Source organism: Chrysemys picta, chromosome 8 (genome assembly GCF_011386835.1).
Source record: "Chrysemys picta bellii isolate R12L10 chromosome 8, ASM1138683v2, whole genome shotgun sequence".
NCBI lineage: Eukaryota > Metazoa > Chordata > Testudines > Emydidae > Chrysemys > Chrysemys picta.
The window spans coordinates 104,940,811-104,958,278 of record NC_088798.1 but is presented as its reverse complement, the minus strand read 5'-3'; the positions used below and the strand labels follow the sequence as shown (position 1 = coordinate 104,958,278).

Sequence of the window (17,468 nt, the reverse complement as noted above, 5' to 3'; positions counted from 1 at the left end):
AGAACCTTTCTGTATTCTGTTTGCAAAGTCCATGGGCTCAAATCACCCTTGCTTGTGCAGGGGAGTGGAATGTGCAACCCCATGAGCTAACAGGGGCAGCTGCTCCCAATGGGAATTCACCAATGTGTGGATCTCCTGCCTCCCTAAGGGGCTCTGCAAGGGGAAGATACCTTGCAAGACAGCCAAAGTCCCATAACAGCCCCACCACCTGAAGCTGCTCAGGGATACTTGGGACTGGTGTATGTCCCAGACATACTTTCCCTGTCCCCTTCCTGGTTTTCATTGCCCATCTCCAGGACTGCCTGGGCCAGCTGTAGGCCCCACGGCAGAGTGAGGTTTGCATGCACCTTGTTCAGCTGGACCGATAGGGTATTAAATCAAGAGTCACTTCAGGCATCAGGGTCTACTCCTGCAGCATTTCACACCTTTTTCTCCCCCTCCACCACCCAACAACCCCAAGGTGTGCAAGCTTCATCTCTGAGATAAGCCCTACCCCATGCACCAGATTCAACACTGAGACTCAGATCTCCTGGTAACACAGAACTGCTAATGGACCACACACAAATTCCAACCCAGAATTTTTAAGGGGATTGTCATGCATGTTTTTTGGAATTCTTGGAATCCATTGAAAGAGCTTTTGGTAACCCTCCTAGGTACAATTCAGACCATGGGACCACTGGACCGAGAATCTACATCTCACTATTGGCTGACAGTGTTAGCTGTTGACCGAGGTTCCGTTCCTCTGTCCTCTGTGACCGAAGTTTATATTGAAGTCACCGACCTCAATGACAACCCGCCCCAGATGTCGAGACCAGTCTTTTACGCCTCTGTCATGGAGAACTCCCCAGTGAATACCTCTGTCCTTCAGCTTGATTCCAGGGACCCAGACTGCAGCTCCGCAGGGAAGCTGACTTTCCACATCGTAAATGGAAACCCTCAAGGGTTCTTCACCATTGACCCTGTCACAGGTAAGGACTAACCAGACTCCGTGCCTCCATAGCATACTCAGTGCAAAAGAGAGCACAGCTGCTAAATCACAGCTGGCCTCTCATGAAGTGGGTCAGTTTAACGGTGACTCTTTCAAATATCCAAATCCCCATGTACAATGTCTGCTAAGAGCCCGATTGTCTGTCACTGGCACTCCCACAAGCGGTCACAGTCTTTATCTGCAGCTCTCAGAAGGAAACAAGATTGTTTTACCTCTGTGAGAGCCTCAAAGAAATTGTTTTACCTCTGTGAGAGCCTCAAATAAATTGTTTTTAATATTTACAATCAACTGCCCCACTGAGCAGTGGAAGCCAGCGGCAAGTGTATCAGCACCAGCAGGAGATGGCCTTTTGGAAGGCCCTCTTTGGTGGTGGAATAGAACGATCTCCATACGACAGGATCAATCAAAACAAATTCTGCTATCCCGGGGGACTCCTCTGGTTCGCCAGTGCTTTTAGTGCAGCATTGACTCAGCCTCTTTCTGCCATCGCTCCAGACGACATCTTTCAGAGCATTAATTGCCAGATCCGTTAGCGCCTTCCAAAGGCCACTGATGCTAGTGTAAACAGCTTCCCCAAACTAGGAGAGTCTGACACGGGGCCGGTCTGAAAATGAAAGTTCTGCCAGGCCTCTCACTATATCAGCTCTCGGGAACTGGGGAAAGGAGGGCAAAGACTCTGAGTATGGGATGGGGTTGAGTAAATGAATCTGGCATGTACAGCACCATGATAGTGCAACCGGTTAAAGTTTTGAACTATGCCTACTTCCTTGCTCTCAGTATGCAACAACAGTTGGACGTACTGAAGAGGCAAGTGAACTAACAGCTCTTGGCAATGGGTGTTGCTCATCAGTCTCTAGTAACCCCTCCCCTGGCTTGTTAAGAAGGGGGACAGGTGGGCTCCAGATGTTGAGATATTGTAGAGTTGACCATGTGGCGGGGAGGGCGGGTATAGTATAATATAGTAAATGGTGAGAACCTCTAGATTTCCATAGAGACTCTTTTTGTACTCCCTGTAAGATGGTACTGTATGTTGGCCACAGATGGCGACATGCTGGATAATATTACATGGTGGGCTCTGGAGTCCTCCCACCCGTCTGTCTTCTTCAGCAGCTGCGGCTCTACGTTCCTCTGCACCCCCGGTAACTATTCACTCTGCTAGAGAGTTGCAGCAGCCACGTAAAAACAATATTCTAATTTTATGGTAGAATAACCAGGCTAAAATCCAAACCAGCTGATTCACCTCTAAGGGAAATGTCTGTACACAAACAAAAAATGCGTCACTCACATATAAGCCATCTCCCATCCCTCTCTCTGTACTCTCCATCTCCGGGGTTGTGTGTATCTGATGAAAGGTGACCTTATCACTTGGTGGGAGGTCTCTTCTTTAAACTCAGAGCTTGGGAGCAGCGAGAGGACCTGCTTCCAAACTTGATCTAGCTTCCTTTCTCTTCCCCTTTGCTTGCATGTCATCCACGACCAAAACAATTGCCTGGAAACACTGGCATGCACCCCTAGGTTTACATGCAAGTATATACAGAAATGAAAAAGAAGGCATTGATTGCTGTTGCCAGATAAAGTCACAGCTTGTCCACATTTCTGGCCTGTCGGCAGTTTATTGTTAACATAATGCTGATTTCACAATGAGGAAGGGAACGTATTGATTGCCCCACTAAAATGGCTTCAACTACAATCTTCTTGTGTCTCATCCTGAGGCTACCGATGGCTGAAAAGTGGTGGAAGGCAGAATGCTGCTCTTTGTCATCAGTGATGATTGACAATGTGTTTGACATGGGGATCTATTTGACCATCTCAGGACAGTGAAAAACCATCATAGTTGTAGGCGGGGGGGGGAAACCATTCACAAATGGGTGACTTTACCTAAATTTAAAGAGAGGGGGGAAAGGGCTCAGAGAATTTCTGGCACCATGAAGCCTCTAGAGCTTTTAACACACTCTGAAGAGGTTTTTCCAATATTCTAGCTCTTTATTCTAAATGCTTTTTCAAAGCCAAAAAATGCCTCTCTCTCTTTCTTTACTAAATGGAGGAAAGACCGTGAAAGGTTCTAGAAGGGTTTAAATTCCAGAACCAGCAAAGCTCTAAAAGAGGGTATAAATGATCACTTCCAAATTCTACCACACTCACTCTGAGATCAACCCAACATTCAAAGACAGGAGAATATTCTGAGTGATTGAATTTGCTGAGGCAGAAGTGGCTGTGACTGGACATGACTGGGAGTCTTACTTTCTTTATGTTCTTCAGTTATGAGCTCTGAGTAATTTCAAGTGGAAACCACAGAGTCCATTGTTGTTAGTCATTCAATTTTAGCAAATACTGAAGAGATGAGAGTTGGCAGAAAGGTTTCAGAGTCATGAGCCAACAGCATACTCAAAAGGAAACTTCCTAAACTTGGAGAACACCACAGTCTAGGCCAGGGGTGGGCAAACTACAGTCTGCAGGCTGGATCCAACCCATCAGGGCTTTGGATCCAGCCCGCAGGATTACCAGCCCCGTTACGCAGCGGGGCTAAGGGGGGCTCCCAGCCTGCCCTGGCCCCGTGCCGCTCCCAAAAGCAGCCGGCACCACGTCCCTGCGGCTCCTGGAGGAGAGCGGGGGCAGAGGGCTCCACGCACTGCCCTCGCCTGCAGGCACTGCCCCCCGCAGCTCTCATTGGCCGGGAACAGGGAACCGTGGCCAATGGGAGTTGTGGGGGAGGTACCCGCTGGCGAGGGCAGTGCTCAGCAGAGCCGCCTGCCCCACCCCACCCCCAGGAGCCACTGCCGGACATGGTGGCCACTTCTGGGATTCGCCTGCAGGTCTCAATGTAGTTCCCTGTGGACAGAGGGCCCCCTCCCCCCAGTTGTCATTTTGCTGGTGGTCTCAGAGATGCCAAGAATTGCAGGGGCCACAGAGGTTACACTCCACCTCTCAGTCCTAGAGGGAGGTTCCTCCTGTTTGGAGTTGACACACACTGGCGAACGCAGCCCACACTGCAGCTGTTCTGCGAAGCGATAGGAATTCAGTCCCCTTTAAGTCAGTCTCTCAGAGCCACAAGGCTTTACAGGGAGCAGAAAGGGCCCCCCTGAGAATGACCCCTCAACAAAGGGCTTCCCCAGACAGCATAGAGCTCGCATAAAGGACTCAACCCTGTCCCCCCTCTCGGCTACCTGAGAGAGGGCGGAGAAGAGGGGTAATTAACCTTTTGTTTATAAGAAGAGGGAATAAACACAGTGAAGATGAGAGCTTCCTGCCACTGGCAATGGAATATCCCCAGCCCAGCCTAGCAGATGGTGCAGCTGAGTTTTTGCGAGACATAGTTTTAGCGGGAAATGTTTGCAGACATCTACATTGGCTTTGCCTAGTATTCGGAAGTCATTCTTTGATGTAAATTGCATTGCAGTGTACGGGGAGTTTGCAGGTGGTGAGGGGGTGCTGTGGAGGGACTTGAGGATGTCGATGTTACAGGGTGGTTTTGGTCACTTGTCCTGAAGACAAGGAAATATAGAATACACGGTATCCACTTTGTCTCAGAAAATTGGTACCTTTCACCAACGACTCTCTCAGCCAGTATCTCTCTCTCGGGAACACCCTCCAGCTCTAAGCGATCTGCTCCTACTGGGTTCCTGCATCCGGAGGGGCTACTGCTTCCAGAAACCGATTTCTTTCCCTGTGTGTTTCTTTCCATGGAGGGAACCGGAAAGCCTTGCAGACATGGCTCCCCTCCCTCTTTAAACCCGAGTTCCTCCTTTCAGGAGACCAGGGCTGGGAAACATGCCCGAATGCATTCGCCTTATCCGTCACCTATCAGCTGGGCTCCCAGCCCATTCCCAGTGTGCAGATCTAAGAGTGCTTTGAGACATATGGGCACCTTATTCTCAGGGAGGAAAAGGTCACTTTCTGCTTTACTGCTGTGAGCTCTAATGGGGTGTGGTCTTGTAAGTTAGTTACATTGGCTATAAAAATCCCACAGATGTCTGAACAGGAGGCAGTTGGGAGCCTAGTATCTGAGGATCAATGTGGTTTATGCTTGGAGGTATGCATAATTTTCTCCAGCTCTGCCTTTTCAGAGGCCATCCGATATCATGGCATTCTCTAGGACTTGCAGTAGCTGTGTGCCCTCAGATATGTCATTTCTTGTACAACACGTGTATATCTTTGTCTTGGAGTAGGCGAGGCTGAAAGTCTGGCCGTGAAGCCGCCTGTCTGTAATGACCCTGCCTGCCGATCATGCTAGCATGTCGTCTTCTGTGACACCCTCCTACAGACACAGTAATCAAAGTCATTTGGGGGTCTTCAGACTTTGATTTTAAGAAGGACACCTGAGCAACAACGTGCCAGTTGCACCTGGGCTGCTTTGGTGTATAACATCCCCAGTCTTTCCCCCTTGAAAAAGGTGGCTCTGTGGCGCAATGGATAGTGCATTGGACTTCTAGAGGATGAAGGGATTCAAAGGTTCTGGGTTCAAGTCCCAGCAGAGTCACATTTTGGGGTGGAGGGATAGCTCAGTGGTTTGAACATTGGCCTGCTAAACCCAGGGTGGTGAGTTCAATCCTTGAGGGGACCAATTAGGAATCTGGGGCAAAAAATCAGTACTTGGTCCTGCTAGTGAAGGCAGGGGGCTGGACTCAATGACCTTTCAAGGTCCCTTCCAGTTCTATGAGATAGGTATATCTCCATATATTATGTTGGGCATTGTTTTAACCCAGATCTAATACACCTGTTTTCTGCTCTGTCCCACTGAGCACACCGTGCCCATCTGACTGTAAAAGGTTTAGGAAACTGCAGACTGTTCTAACATCAACTGTGCAGTGTTGTTACATGATGCTGGCAATACTTGTGGGGTGGATTTTTTCTTTGTCACCTCTAAACAGAGGGCTGCATACAGTACTGACTTGCAGATGAGACTGGATTTAAAGTCCTTGTAAAAGCTGAAGCCAGAATAAGTCTTGGGTTTCTACCCTCATGCTCCTGCAACAAGCCTTTACATGCTTGGGTTTGTTCCAGCTGCAAATCCTCCGGCTTTTATTACCAGCTCTCACATTCCTGAATTTGACTCTTGGAATTAGGAATTGGAGACACAAGCCAAAGAGGTGCTTGTGAAACCAGGACCGGCTCCAGGCTCCAGCCCTCCAAGCATGTGCTTGGGGCGGCACCTGGAGGGGGGCGGCGCTCACCTGGGGAGAACGGGGCCGCGGCCGGGCTCTCCGCCCTCCTCCTGGCGCTCCAGCCGGTCGGGGAGAGCGGGGCCGCGGCCGGGCTCTCCGCCCTCCTCCCGGCGCTCCGGCCGGCCAGGAAGAGCGGGGCTGCCCTCCCCCGGTGCTCCGGCCACCAGGGAGAGCGGAGCCACGGCAGGCTCGCTGCCCTCCTCCTGGCGCTCTGGCCGGTCGGGGAGAGCGGGGCCCCGGCCAGGCTCGCCGGCGCTCCGGCCGGTCGGGGAGAGCGGGGCCCTGGCTGGGCTTGCCGCCCTCCTCCTGGCGCTCCAGCCGGCCGGGGAGAACGGGGCCGCGGCCGGGCTCGGCCCCCTCCCCTGCCGCGCTCCCCGCCAGGGGGCGGGGGAGGCTTTTTTGCCTGGGGCAGCAAAAAAGCCAGAGCCGGCCCTGTGTGAAACCACCCCTTGCTCAGATCACCTTTGCAGTGACCTCCATTGACCTGAACACAGAAGATACCTCTCTTCTAAAGAACCCTGGAAAGCATTTGCTTCTTTCCAAATGAATTACAGCAGTGAAGACTGTTCACTCCTAATCAGCAATATGCAGGGCAGATCTGATGGCGTCAGGGGTGACCCTGATACCAGGGAAACCATTCTCATCATGGAAAGCACTCACTGCTGACTTCACTCAAAATGCTGAAATTCAGTGCAATCATAATCTCACTTTGCATCCTTAAAGGAACAGGACTTGGAGCTTGTGGGACTCACTTTCACAAGACATCTCTGAGGCCAAGAGCTAAGCAGGATTCAAAAAGAGGGCTGGATATTTATATGGAGAATGAGGGCATCCACTATCACATTAGATGGAATCATTTTACATTGGATAAGGGATATACATTCTTAGGGAATAAACTAACCATTAATGGGTTAGAAAGAAGTGTCCCCTGTATAAGGGACTGGCCACTAGAACCCAGGTCTGCAGAGCCTGGAGCAGCTGCTATTCGCACAGTGCCACTAGGTAGCCATACAGAAGTATAGCCAGGGAACAGGGTGGAGGATAGGTGCCACAGGAAGTACCACCCAAGAGATCCAGAGTGACAGTATCATGAGGCTCTGTGATTGGCCAACTGCCCCTACTTAACCCCAGTAAGTTGTCTGGGCAACCACACAGACCTTGGCCTGCTGTAATGCCAGACTTCACCTGGTCTCTGTCTCCATCCTGACTTCGACCCCAATTCCTGCCTCTCGATTCTAGCCCGGTACTGCCTCTGATCTCCAGCCTGACTCTGACCCTGATTCCTGCAGACCTCAGCCCAGCTGTGACTGCTAGGCCAGACTGCCTGCACCCCTATCCCTCACACCTGCTGGCTAGCTTTGGCCAGAATTGTCCACTGAGGGGTGGTTCTTGAAGCTTCCTCTCATGCATGTGGTGCTGGCTACTGTCAGAGACAGGATGCTGGAATGTATGGACCCCTGGTTATTTCCAATGGCTCCATGTTACTACTGGGCTAATGTCATCCCAGATGTAACTTTTTAAGGACCAGTTGCACAGCCCTTACTCACCCTGGTGAAAATATGTGTTTCCCCCTTCTGGAATATCATACTATTTCCATATGAACTGTCTCAGGCAGCCTTCCCATTCACTGCCCAGGCTGTGCCACTTCCCCAGTGGGCAATAGGGGAACCTGGGCCTGCCCACTACTCCAGGTTCCAGCTCCTGGATCCTCTAATCACCAGCCAAAGTCTGCACCATCCCAAACATTGCTGCCGTTTCCCTGAGCCTTTTCCTACTCCATCCCTATCGGGCTTCTGCTCCACCACCCTTCTAGGTAAACTCTTCCTTCAGGGCCAGGATCCCAGGACTTTCTCTCTACCCCTGGGTCTCCTCCTTTCCCTCTCTAAGTCTAGAGAATGACTGCAGGCTTCCACACTGCAGCCCCTTTCTGCTGTAAACTTCCTTGCTTTATACTAGCCCCACCTGCTCCTACTCAGCTGGGCTCCATCCCTAATCAGGGCTTGCTCATCAAGGCTCATTCTCCCTCAGATGTGGCCTATTGGATTACTTAATCCCTCCTGGGCCACATTAACCCTTTGTGGGGTGAACATTCCATCACAGGGAGATGTAAGGAAAGAGGGGACCATTAGACCTCCTGTATGTCACAGGCCATTAACTTTCACCCAGTTGTCCCTTTAATGAGCCCAATAACTTGTGTGTGGCTAAAACATATCTTCCCGAAAGGCATCTAGTCTGGATCTGAAGACATCAAGAGATGGAGAATCTACCATTGCCCTTGATAGTTCGTTTCAATGGTTAATTGCCTTCACCATTAACAATTTGTGCCAAAAGAAAGAAAGAGGGAGAGGGGTCTAATGAGGAGGTAAAATGGGAGAACAGAAAAAAAGAAAAAGGGTGAGGTAGGTAAGAAAGCACAAGAGAGGGGGAGAAATGAAAGAAGGAAGGGGACAATATAAGATAGAAAGAGGATTTCAGGCAAACTACCTCCTCCTTTTTCAGGACCTTGTGGTAAAAAGCTCAGGTGCCCTTGACCTTGGAGCTCCCTGTTTTAACCCTTTGGGTTCTGCTCTTGCCCGAGCTGGGCATGAGGTCAGAACCCTATCCCCAGCTCTGCCAGCAGAAGCTGTTGTTTTCTGGTGGCTGATACCAATGCGCTGTTGGTTGCTGCTCCTGTTCCAACTTGCCTGGCTTTCTTTTTCCTTATTCTGACAATGTGCAGAAAGCATTCTGTTGCTACAGGCAGAAATGATCTGTTCTCATTGCTCAGCACGTGGGCTCGGACAGGCTGCAAGCACAGGGCTTGTGCATTCCTGGCCTTGCAAACTTTCCTTCCAGCTGGAAAAGAACTTTAAAGCCGATGCAGGTCCTGAGTTAGTTTGCAAGTGATCTTCAGGACCAGCCTGAAGATTATTAGGAGGAGGAGACGACCTAGGAGTAAACATGTTTGTGTTGGTTCTTGTCTGGGATTTTGTAAAAAGGCCACCTCGCTCAATGATTAACCCGGGCAGTAAAAGCTCGAGGGAGTTAACCGCTCCAATGGCATCTAACCTCCATGTTGTGTGTAGGGGCTGAGTTGGCCTCTGGAGCTCCAGCCTCCTGGCTAGTCATTGTGCCTTTCCAAACAGCGACAAGGTACCTTTACCATTACTGAGCACTGGGGCACAAACAAGGAAGTCAGCCAAAAAACCCAGAGTGGATTTCAAATCCCATTAGAGAGCCTGCTCGGTGTTGGCCAAATGAGAAAGGAAAACAGCAATGATCGGGGGAGGGTGCTTTTTTCCAGCTCCGAGGAGGAAGTGGTTCAAACAGCTGTGTGTAAACATCTCTTCAGGGCACAATAGCTAAGGGAAGTAATGGTTTTGCCTTCCACTCTAGCCCTCTGATTTCAGAGTGTGCGTAACAGGAGGGCAACAAAGAAAAACTAGGTATTAATTCCAGTTGGCTTCCCCTGAACTTCATGTCCGGTCTCAGCCTCTGGGGCCCCGAGTGCTCAGCTGCCGGAGTTGTGCGAACACACTTGGCATTTGTGTGCCTTGGCAGGCGTGCAGCACTACAGCTCCGTTTGGGACTTAGAGCAATTAACCATTAACCACACGCACTTGCTGGCTCAAGGCAGGCTGGTTAACAAACCATGGAGAGGCATCACTAGCTGCGATTGGGCATGGGTAGGGTTACCATACGTCCGGATTTTCCCGGACATGTCCGGCTTTTGGGGGCTCAAATCCCCGTCCGGGGGGAAATCCCCAAAAGCCGGGCATGTCCGGGAAAATCGGGAGGCTCGGCCGGGGCCTCTTTGTCTGGGGCCGGGGCCGGTGCGGGGCCGGAGTCGCGGGGCCGGGGGCATGGTGCCGGGCCGGGTGCGCGGTGCCGGGCCGGGGGCCAGGCCGGGCCATGGTCGCAGTGCCGGTCCGGGCTGGGCGCGGGGCCGGGGGCCGGGCCGGGAGCGCGGTGCCGGTCCAGGCCCGCGGGGCCGGGAGGCGGTCCAGGGTCGGGGAGCCGGTCCGGGCCCGCGGGGCCGGGAGCCGGTCCGGGGTCGGGGAGCCGGTCCGGGGTCGGGGAGCCGGGCCCAGCCCGCGGGGCTGGGAGCCGGGCCGGGCCCGCGGGGCTGGGAGCCGGGCCGGGGTCGGGGAGCCGGGCCGGGCCCGCGGGGCCGGGAGCCGGGCCGGGCCCGCGGGGCCGGGAGCCGGGCCGGGGTCGGGGAGCCGGGCCCGCGGGGCCGGGAGCCGGGAGCCGGGCCGGGGTCGGGGAGCCGGGAGCCGGGCCCGCGGGGTCGGGGGCCGGGAGCCGGGGTCGCAGGGCCGGGAGCCGAGGGGTGCGCCGGGCCGCCGGGGGTGGTCGGCTGGGGCCAGCACCCCAGGGCCCGAGCCGACCCAGGCAGGAGCCGCCGGGGGGCCAGCCTGGGCCCCGCCTCCTCCCCCCCACCCCCACCCCCTTACCTGCTTCAGGCTTCCCGCGAATTAAATGTTCGCGGGAAGCAGGGGAGGGGGCGGAGACTTTGGGAGGGGGCGGAGTTGGGGTGGGGCATGGGCGGGGCTGGGGGCGGGGCCGGGGCCCTGGGGAGTGTCCTCCATTTGGAGGCACAAAATATGGTAACCCTAGGCATGGGGTGGGGGGCACAGAAACAAGTCTGGCCTAGTGGAGCTTGCCCTGGGGTCAGAAAGAGAAGCCAATGGAAGAGAGACTCCCCCTCCCCCCCGTTGTACACAGGAGTTATGGACATAAAGCAAAATCACCAGTGCTGGTGAGCAGGGTCCTCCATTATCCACAGGGAAGGTTTAGCATGGACCATGATACGTCTATCATAGAATGATGATCAGTAGGACCGAGTCCACCCACCCTCTACTCCTTCATTTCCCAGCTGCTGTGATGCTCAGCCAGAACCCAGTTTGTTTTCAGTTCCACCACCAGCCCAGCCCTCAGTCTGGCCTCCTTTTTGTGACTAACTTTCTACCAGTGTGACAAGGTGGGTGAGATAATATCGTTTATTGGACCAACTCCTGTTGGCGAGAGAGCCACACAGAGCTCTTCTTCAGGTCTCGCAAGCTTGTCTCTCTCAGCAACAGATGTTGGTCCAATAAAAGATCTCACCTTAACCACCTTGTCTCTCTAATATCCTGGGACCGACATGACTACAACTACACTGCATACATTTCACCCATGTTCCCCCTTTCACATCCACTTACCCACCTGGCATCCACCCGCCTCTCCCAGCTATTCACACGTAAGCCGTTGCTACAGGATTCAGCAGTCTCACCAGGCACCACTGTTTATGACTCAGCATTTAGGCCCTGATTCAGCAAAGCACTTAAGCATGTGCCGAAGTGTTTTGCTAAACCAGAGCGTTACTTGTTCTCATAGATATATTTGTTCCGGCCTCAGCGGGAGGGCGGGGGGAGAGGCTTAGATGATTGTTTGAGGTCCCGTCTAGCGCTACATTTTTATGATTCTATGACAAGGGACAGATTCAAAGATTCCTTGATTGCTGTATTATTGCTTCCTGCTTTTCTACCTCTGCTCAGATGTAGAAATGATAATTGGGGGAAGAATCCATCGCATGTATCCAAACTCTTGTTATAAGATACATCAAGGAGACCAGGTTTACTGTTTTAAATGCATCAGATAAATATTTATAGTGGCAACTGCCACAGCTGCAGGGCGTTTCTCGCAGCCACATGTGATTTTCTGCTGCCTGTTGCACTTAGACACGTGTACACAAAAGTACCTCTGACAAAATTTAAAACAACAGTATCGGTCCAGTAAATGTATTAACCCTTGGATCAGAAACAGGATATTAAAACATTTGGGTTGTCATTTTTGACACCCCTGCAAAGGTTTAATGGCATTTGACGCCTTCCACTCTCTTTTTAAAGGCAAATCCAACCGACAGCAGGTGGTGAAGGAAAGCAGGGATGATGTAAGCACAGCGTTGCCAATGAGAATTACATATCCATTAGACAGACTGCTACAGGCACACACTACCATCCAGGCAACTAGTCAACAATTAGTGTTCAAAAGTCCTAGGTCAAGCCTCAAAAATCATGAGATGAACTTAAAAATCACGAGTTTTTTTTAACTATATATTTGGGGTTTACTTTAATTTGCCTTCTGGTTCCTGAGCCTTTGGGGTACACACAGTCGCATTTTCAAGCTTTTATCCCTAACTGTGAGGGCTAAAAACTTACTTTAAAACAAAAAGAAAGCTGAGATTCTCACATCATCATTCGACTCCAGGAGTTGGGGCTTAAAGCACCATGTGTCCCAAAATTCGTGATAAAATCACTGGAGTTAGCAATACTGCACCACACACATGTTCAGTAGTATATGAAAAATATAGAGAGTCTATTCCCACATGGGATCTGTAATATGCAAGGTAAAGTCTAATCTTTCCCCATTTATTTTCAAAGGTACTTTCTGCATGTGGAGATATTTCACCAGGAGCTGGCATTTGTGTAGCAGACAGTGGATGAGATTCAGGGAGGCCAGCCAGTGGACACAGCTGCTGTGTAGTATGGTTACTGAGGGCAAGCAACCCTGTGAAACAATCTGGTTTTAAAAAGGTGCCTTTAGAATCATAGAATATCAGGGTTGGAAGGGACCTCAGGAGGTCATCTAGTCCAAGCCCCTGCTCAAAGCAGGACCAATCCCTAAATGGCCCCATCAAAGATTGACCTCACAACCCTGGGTTTAGCAGGCTAATGCTCAAACCACTGAGCTATCCCTCCCCTCCAACGTGGTTGTTAAGCCAAACATACACCTTAGCAATGGCCTCGTCTGGAATCTCTCATACCCTGTGCTTTCCCCCCTCTGCAGAGCGGTCATGCCAATAAAGAGAGACAAGGAGGAGAGGACATTTTTGTCGTGCTCATTATAAATCATAAATAATAATAATGCCTAGCTTTGCAATGGCAGATCTCAAAGTGCTTTTCAAAAGACGGCAGTATCATTATCCCCATTTTACAGATGGGAAAACTGAGGCACACAGAGGGGAAGTGACACCCAATAGCAAAGGTGGGAATAGAACACAGGTCTCCTGAGCCCTAGTCCAGGCTAGTAGGCCACACTGCCTAGTAACAGGGTGTGTACTCTAAGGGTAAGTCTACACTTACTTCCTGGTTCGGCGGCAGGCAATCGATCTTCTGGGATCGATTTATCGTGTCTTGTCTAAACGCGATAAATCGATCCTGGAAGTGCTCGCCGTCGACGCCGGTACTCCAGCTCGGCGACAGGAGTACGCGGCATCGACGGGGGAGCCTGCCTGCCGCGTCTGGACCCGCGGTAAGTTCGGGCTAAGGTACTTCGAAGTCAGCTACGTTATTAACATAGCTGAATTTGCGTACCTTAGTCCGAAGTGGGGGGTTAGTGTGGACCAGGCCAAATGGTTAAAGCAGGGGACTGTCAAACAGGCTCCTGAATTCTATTCCCAGTTCTGCCACTGACTTACTCTGTGACCTTGTGCATGGTCCTCAACCTTCCCTGCTTCCATTTGTCCATCTGGAATAAGGACATAATAATATCTACATTGCAGAGATATTAAAGGTGCCAAAGCACCTTAATGAATGTCTGGAAAGCTGTTTGGGATTCTCAGATGGAAAGTCCAATAGATTGTAATTATGCTTACTATGATAGTGCATTATCATAAAATCATAGGACTGGAAGGGACCTTGAGAGGTCATCTAGTCCAGTCCCCTGCACTCATGGCAGGACTAAGTACTATCTAGACCATCCCTGACAGGTGTTTGTCTAACCTGCTCTTAAAAAATCTCCAATGATGGAGATTCCACAAACTCCCTAGGCATTATGATTGGTTATTATAAGTATTATTATTGGTCCAAATCGGAGGTCCTCACTCAGTGTTCACAGAAATTCCCATTGACTTCAGTCGGCGTTTGCGTGAGTATGGGCCCTCAGGATTTGACCCATAACGAATACATAATAAATCAAGCAGTGACTGCTGGCCGTGGCAGACACAGGGCTGACGCAGGCAGGAGGCTATTCATTGTCAGAAAGTCATGCATTATATATAACATTTCCATCAGCGGAAAAGCTGGTTTTGAAAACAGTGCAGAGCTGGCAGCCCGTCTGAACAGGATCATTGTTAAGCCAGGAGAGGAGTCACCATCAGGATCCCTCCTCGATTAGCTACTTGTGAAATTCATCGATTTAAAGGCTAGGAGGGACCATTATGATCACCTGGTTTGACCTCCTGCATAACGCAGGCCAGAGAATTTCACCCACTAATCCCTGCAACAAGCTCACGCTAGAGCATATTTTTCAGAAAGCCATCGACTCTAGAGCTAAAGACTTCAAATGATGGAGAATCCACCATATCCCTTGGAAAGCTGATCCAATGGCTAATTACTGTCACTGTTAAAAATGTATACCTCATAGCCCGGATTTATCTAGCGTCAGCTTCCAGCTGCTGGCTGGGAGAGAGATTCTTCCCCTCCATAAAAAGGAACTTCAAACTTTTGCCCAAAATACTGTAACATTTAGAGACCAGTGTTTAAAATGGAGAAACAGGAGGCAACATTTCCACATTGGAAAACCACTTCTACTCGCAAGAATGGGAAGTTTGCTAGTTTGAAGCCAGGAAATGTTCTCTTCCCACAGTTCTCTTGCTTTTTTCTATCCATTTACTTAAGGGGTAACGTCGGCATTGGAATCGGTGGCTCTGGCTGGCGAGTTAGAAGAGCGATTTGCACCATCCCCTCCTATGAGGCTTGGAACTCAAAGATTATTTCTCTCTTGGCAGGTCTGATTTCCACCACTTCTCGGCAGCTGGATCGAGAACACAAGGCTGAACATATCCTAGAGGTGGGTAATGACGAAGCTGTAATTAGCTTTATTTACCTACAAGTGTTTCAAGTCCTCAAAGAACATTGCCTTGCAAGTTGGCACACAGAGAAAGAGGCTCATACCATCAGCTCCCAAGCGCTGGGAAAGATAATTAAATGTTCTGCTTTTTTTTCCCCGTGTTGCCCCAAGTGCCAGCTGCACAATGTTTTTGAAAAGTGCCTCAAGATTTCCTAACGGAAGAGCAGAGAAACATGAGGCCTGTTGCCAAACCATGGGGAACGAAGGGTGGGAATTACAATTCTAACCTCTAACAACATAGACAACGATTCATTTGTAAGAGGCCAAGCCAGAGAAATTCACCCTTATTTGTCTTGGTGTATGACATTATCTGGGCCCAGTCCTCAGCAGCACTGACCTCACACTGGCTGCCGTTGGATTGGAGGGAAGGGAAGGGGGCCTCCCCAGTCCTGGAACACAGCTGCGGCCAAACTAACCCCTAGTACAAGTTAGAGAAGGCACAGCAACCCTATGGGCCATTCCACCAGCCCAGGATTGCCTATGCAGAAAGGAAAGCCAGGGTGGTATGGAGCAACCTATGCTGCCTTTACATCACTAGGAGATTCCCCTACAGTCGGGTGATTCCCATAAAGCTGAAGGAATCCCCAGTTGCCTTGAGGAACCAGCCCCCCCACTCCCTAACAATAATGTTTAGTAATTTTAGAACACTCTACACACACATACCTTTTCAGTGTCACAGCATCCCCAAGAGATCTGATTATACCCATTTTATAGCGGGATAAACTGAGGCACAGAGAGGTTAAGTGACTTGCCCCAAGACTCGGGGTGAGTCAGTATTAGAACTCAGAAGCTCTTGTCTCCAGTGCCAGTGCTCAGTTATGTCAGTATCTTCCTTGTTTCTAAATACTCTATAGTTCCAGACGAGGGGGAATTTTCCTGCCCCATTTCTATATTTCTGTGGATTCCATGATCATTTGGGAGATATTTCAGCACACTACTTATTCTGCAGTTTCAGGACCTTTGTGTTCCTTTTCTCCCACCCTCCAAGAGTTTCACAAACACATCAGTGAAAATGGCCAAATCCTAAACAAAGACAAATAACCTCCATCCCATTTGTTACAGTCCCTGTATACAAAACATTATCAATAACTTGTCACACAAAGATCACAGGTCTGCTCAGTCTAGGTTAAATCACCTTTTTAATGACTTTTGGCACAGAGCTCACATGTACCATGGGGAGGTCATGACTGCCTGTTCATGCATCCAGAACCCTGGGAGAATGTATATATTTGTGTAGCAAGATTAGGACCAGATTTAACCACATCCTTTTACTCTCTAACCCTTCAGCACAAGGTGTAGTTGTAGTAAATGCGTCTCCTCTTATGTGGACCAGCCCTAGACAATACCACGTTGTGTGACTTACACAACTTCTGCAAACTGCAGACCCCAGAGAACAACTTGGTCACATGCAGTTGGATAGGTTTGAAATTTCATCCAGGCAAGGGAAGTGACATTCAGATTGTGTTGGCAGACAAATACACATACACACAACAAACACCGTATATTTTCACAACTGCCCTTGATGATGAGGGTTGGCTGTTGTGCTCTGGGTCATGACAAGATGCTCCTTCACCGAGTCCCCTGGTTTGCTTGCAGGTTGCTGTTTCGGACAACGGAGATCCAACCCTGAAGTCCACCGCCAGAGTCGTGATCCAGGTCCTGGATGCCAATGACAATCCTCCCAGCTTCCCCCACAAACTCTTCATGGTTCAGCTCCAAGAGAGAGCTGCTTCCGAGGCTCCACTGCCGGTCTGCAGGCTGATTGCCTCAGACCGTGACGTGGGGCAGAATGGACAGGTCACCTATAGCATGGAGGAGTATGATGAGGGGATATTCACCATCAACCCTACAACAGGCATGGTGCTTTCCAGAAAGGCTTTCCCTGCCTCGGAATACAACATACTAACGGTGAGAGAGGCACAGAGAGAGAATGTACCTGAAGGGAGAAGGGGAGAGGGAAACAGAAGTAGGAGGGAGGGAGAAAATGAGAGGAGAGAAAGAAGATGGATAAGATGAGAGGGACACATGGAAGAGAGAGAGAGAGTGAGGAGGGGGAGATGGACACAGATGGAGGGACAAAGAGAACCAGCGAAAGTGAGATGGAGGTATGAAAAATGGAGGGAAAATCTGAGGTGGAATACACCACATTCTTCCAGGGAGAATATCATGTTCCACATGATCTCACCTGGGCTTGGATCTGAGTCTGAGCTTTCCCATAGTTTTAGAGGTGTTTAGATTTGGGGTTCCGGTTCAGATCCATTGCAGAGAGGAGCTGGACCCAACTCACAAAGTTTCAATTCAGGTTCAAACTTCTGCCAACTACAGGGGCCTTTGGATCCAGGCTCCTGGCCCAGGTCCCTCTCTGCTTTGACGCAAGCAAGGGTCTGATTTGGAGTGAGCCTGGGAAAGTATAAGGGTTTGCTTCGTGACCAACAGGAATTTGG

At 50.5% G+C, this 17,468-nt stretch overlaps 1 protein-coding gene and 1 non-coding gene across 2 annotated transcripts in view; both read left to right on the top strand.

The window, feature by feature from the left end:
• FAT2 (FAT atypical cadherin 2) overlaps window positions 1-17,468 on the top strand; it is an 80,752-nt gene that overhangs the window by 16,278 nt on the left and 47,006 nt on the right. Inside the window, exons 3-5 of the mRNA XM_005295894.4 lie at window positions 654-968; window positions 14,903-14,964; window positions 16,621-16,932. Coding sequence (XP_005295951.2) covers window positions 654-968; window positions 14,903-14,964; window positions 16,621-16,932 — 689 coding nt within the window. The remainder of the gene's footprint in view (window positions 1-653; window positions 969-14,902; window positions 14,965-16,620; window positions 16,933-17,468) is intronic.
• TRNAR-UCU (transfer RNA arginine (anticodon UCU)) lies at window positions 5,381-5,465 on the top strand. The gene is given in 2 exon segments: window positions 5,381-5,417; window positions 5,430-5,465. It is a non-coding gene; the product is annotated as a tRNA-Arg (tRNA).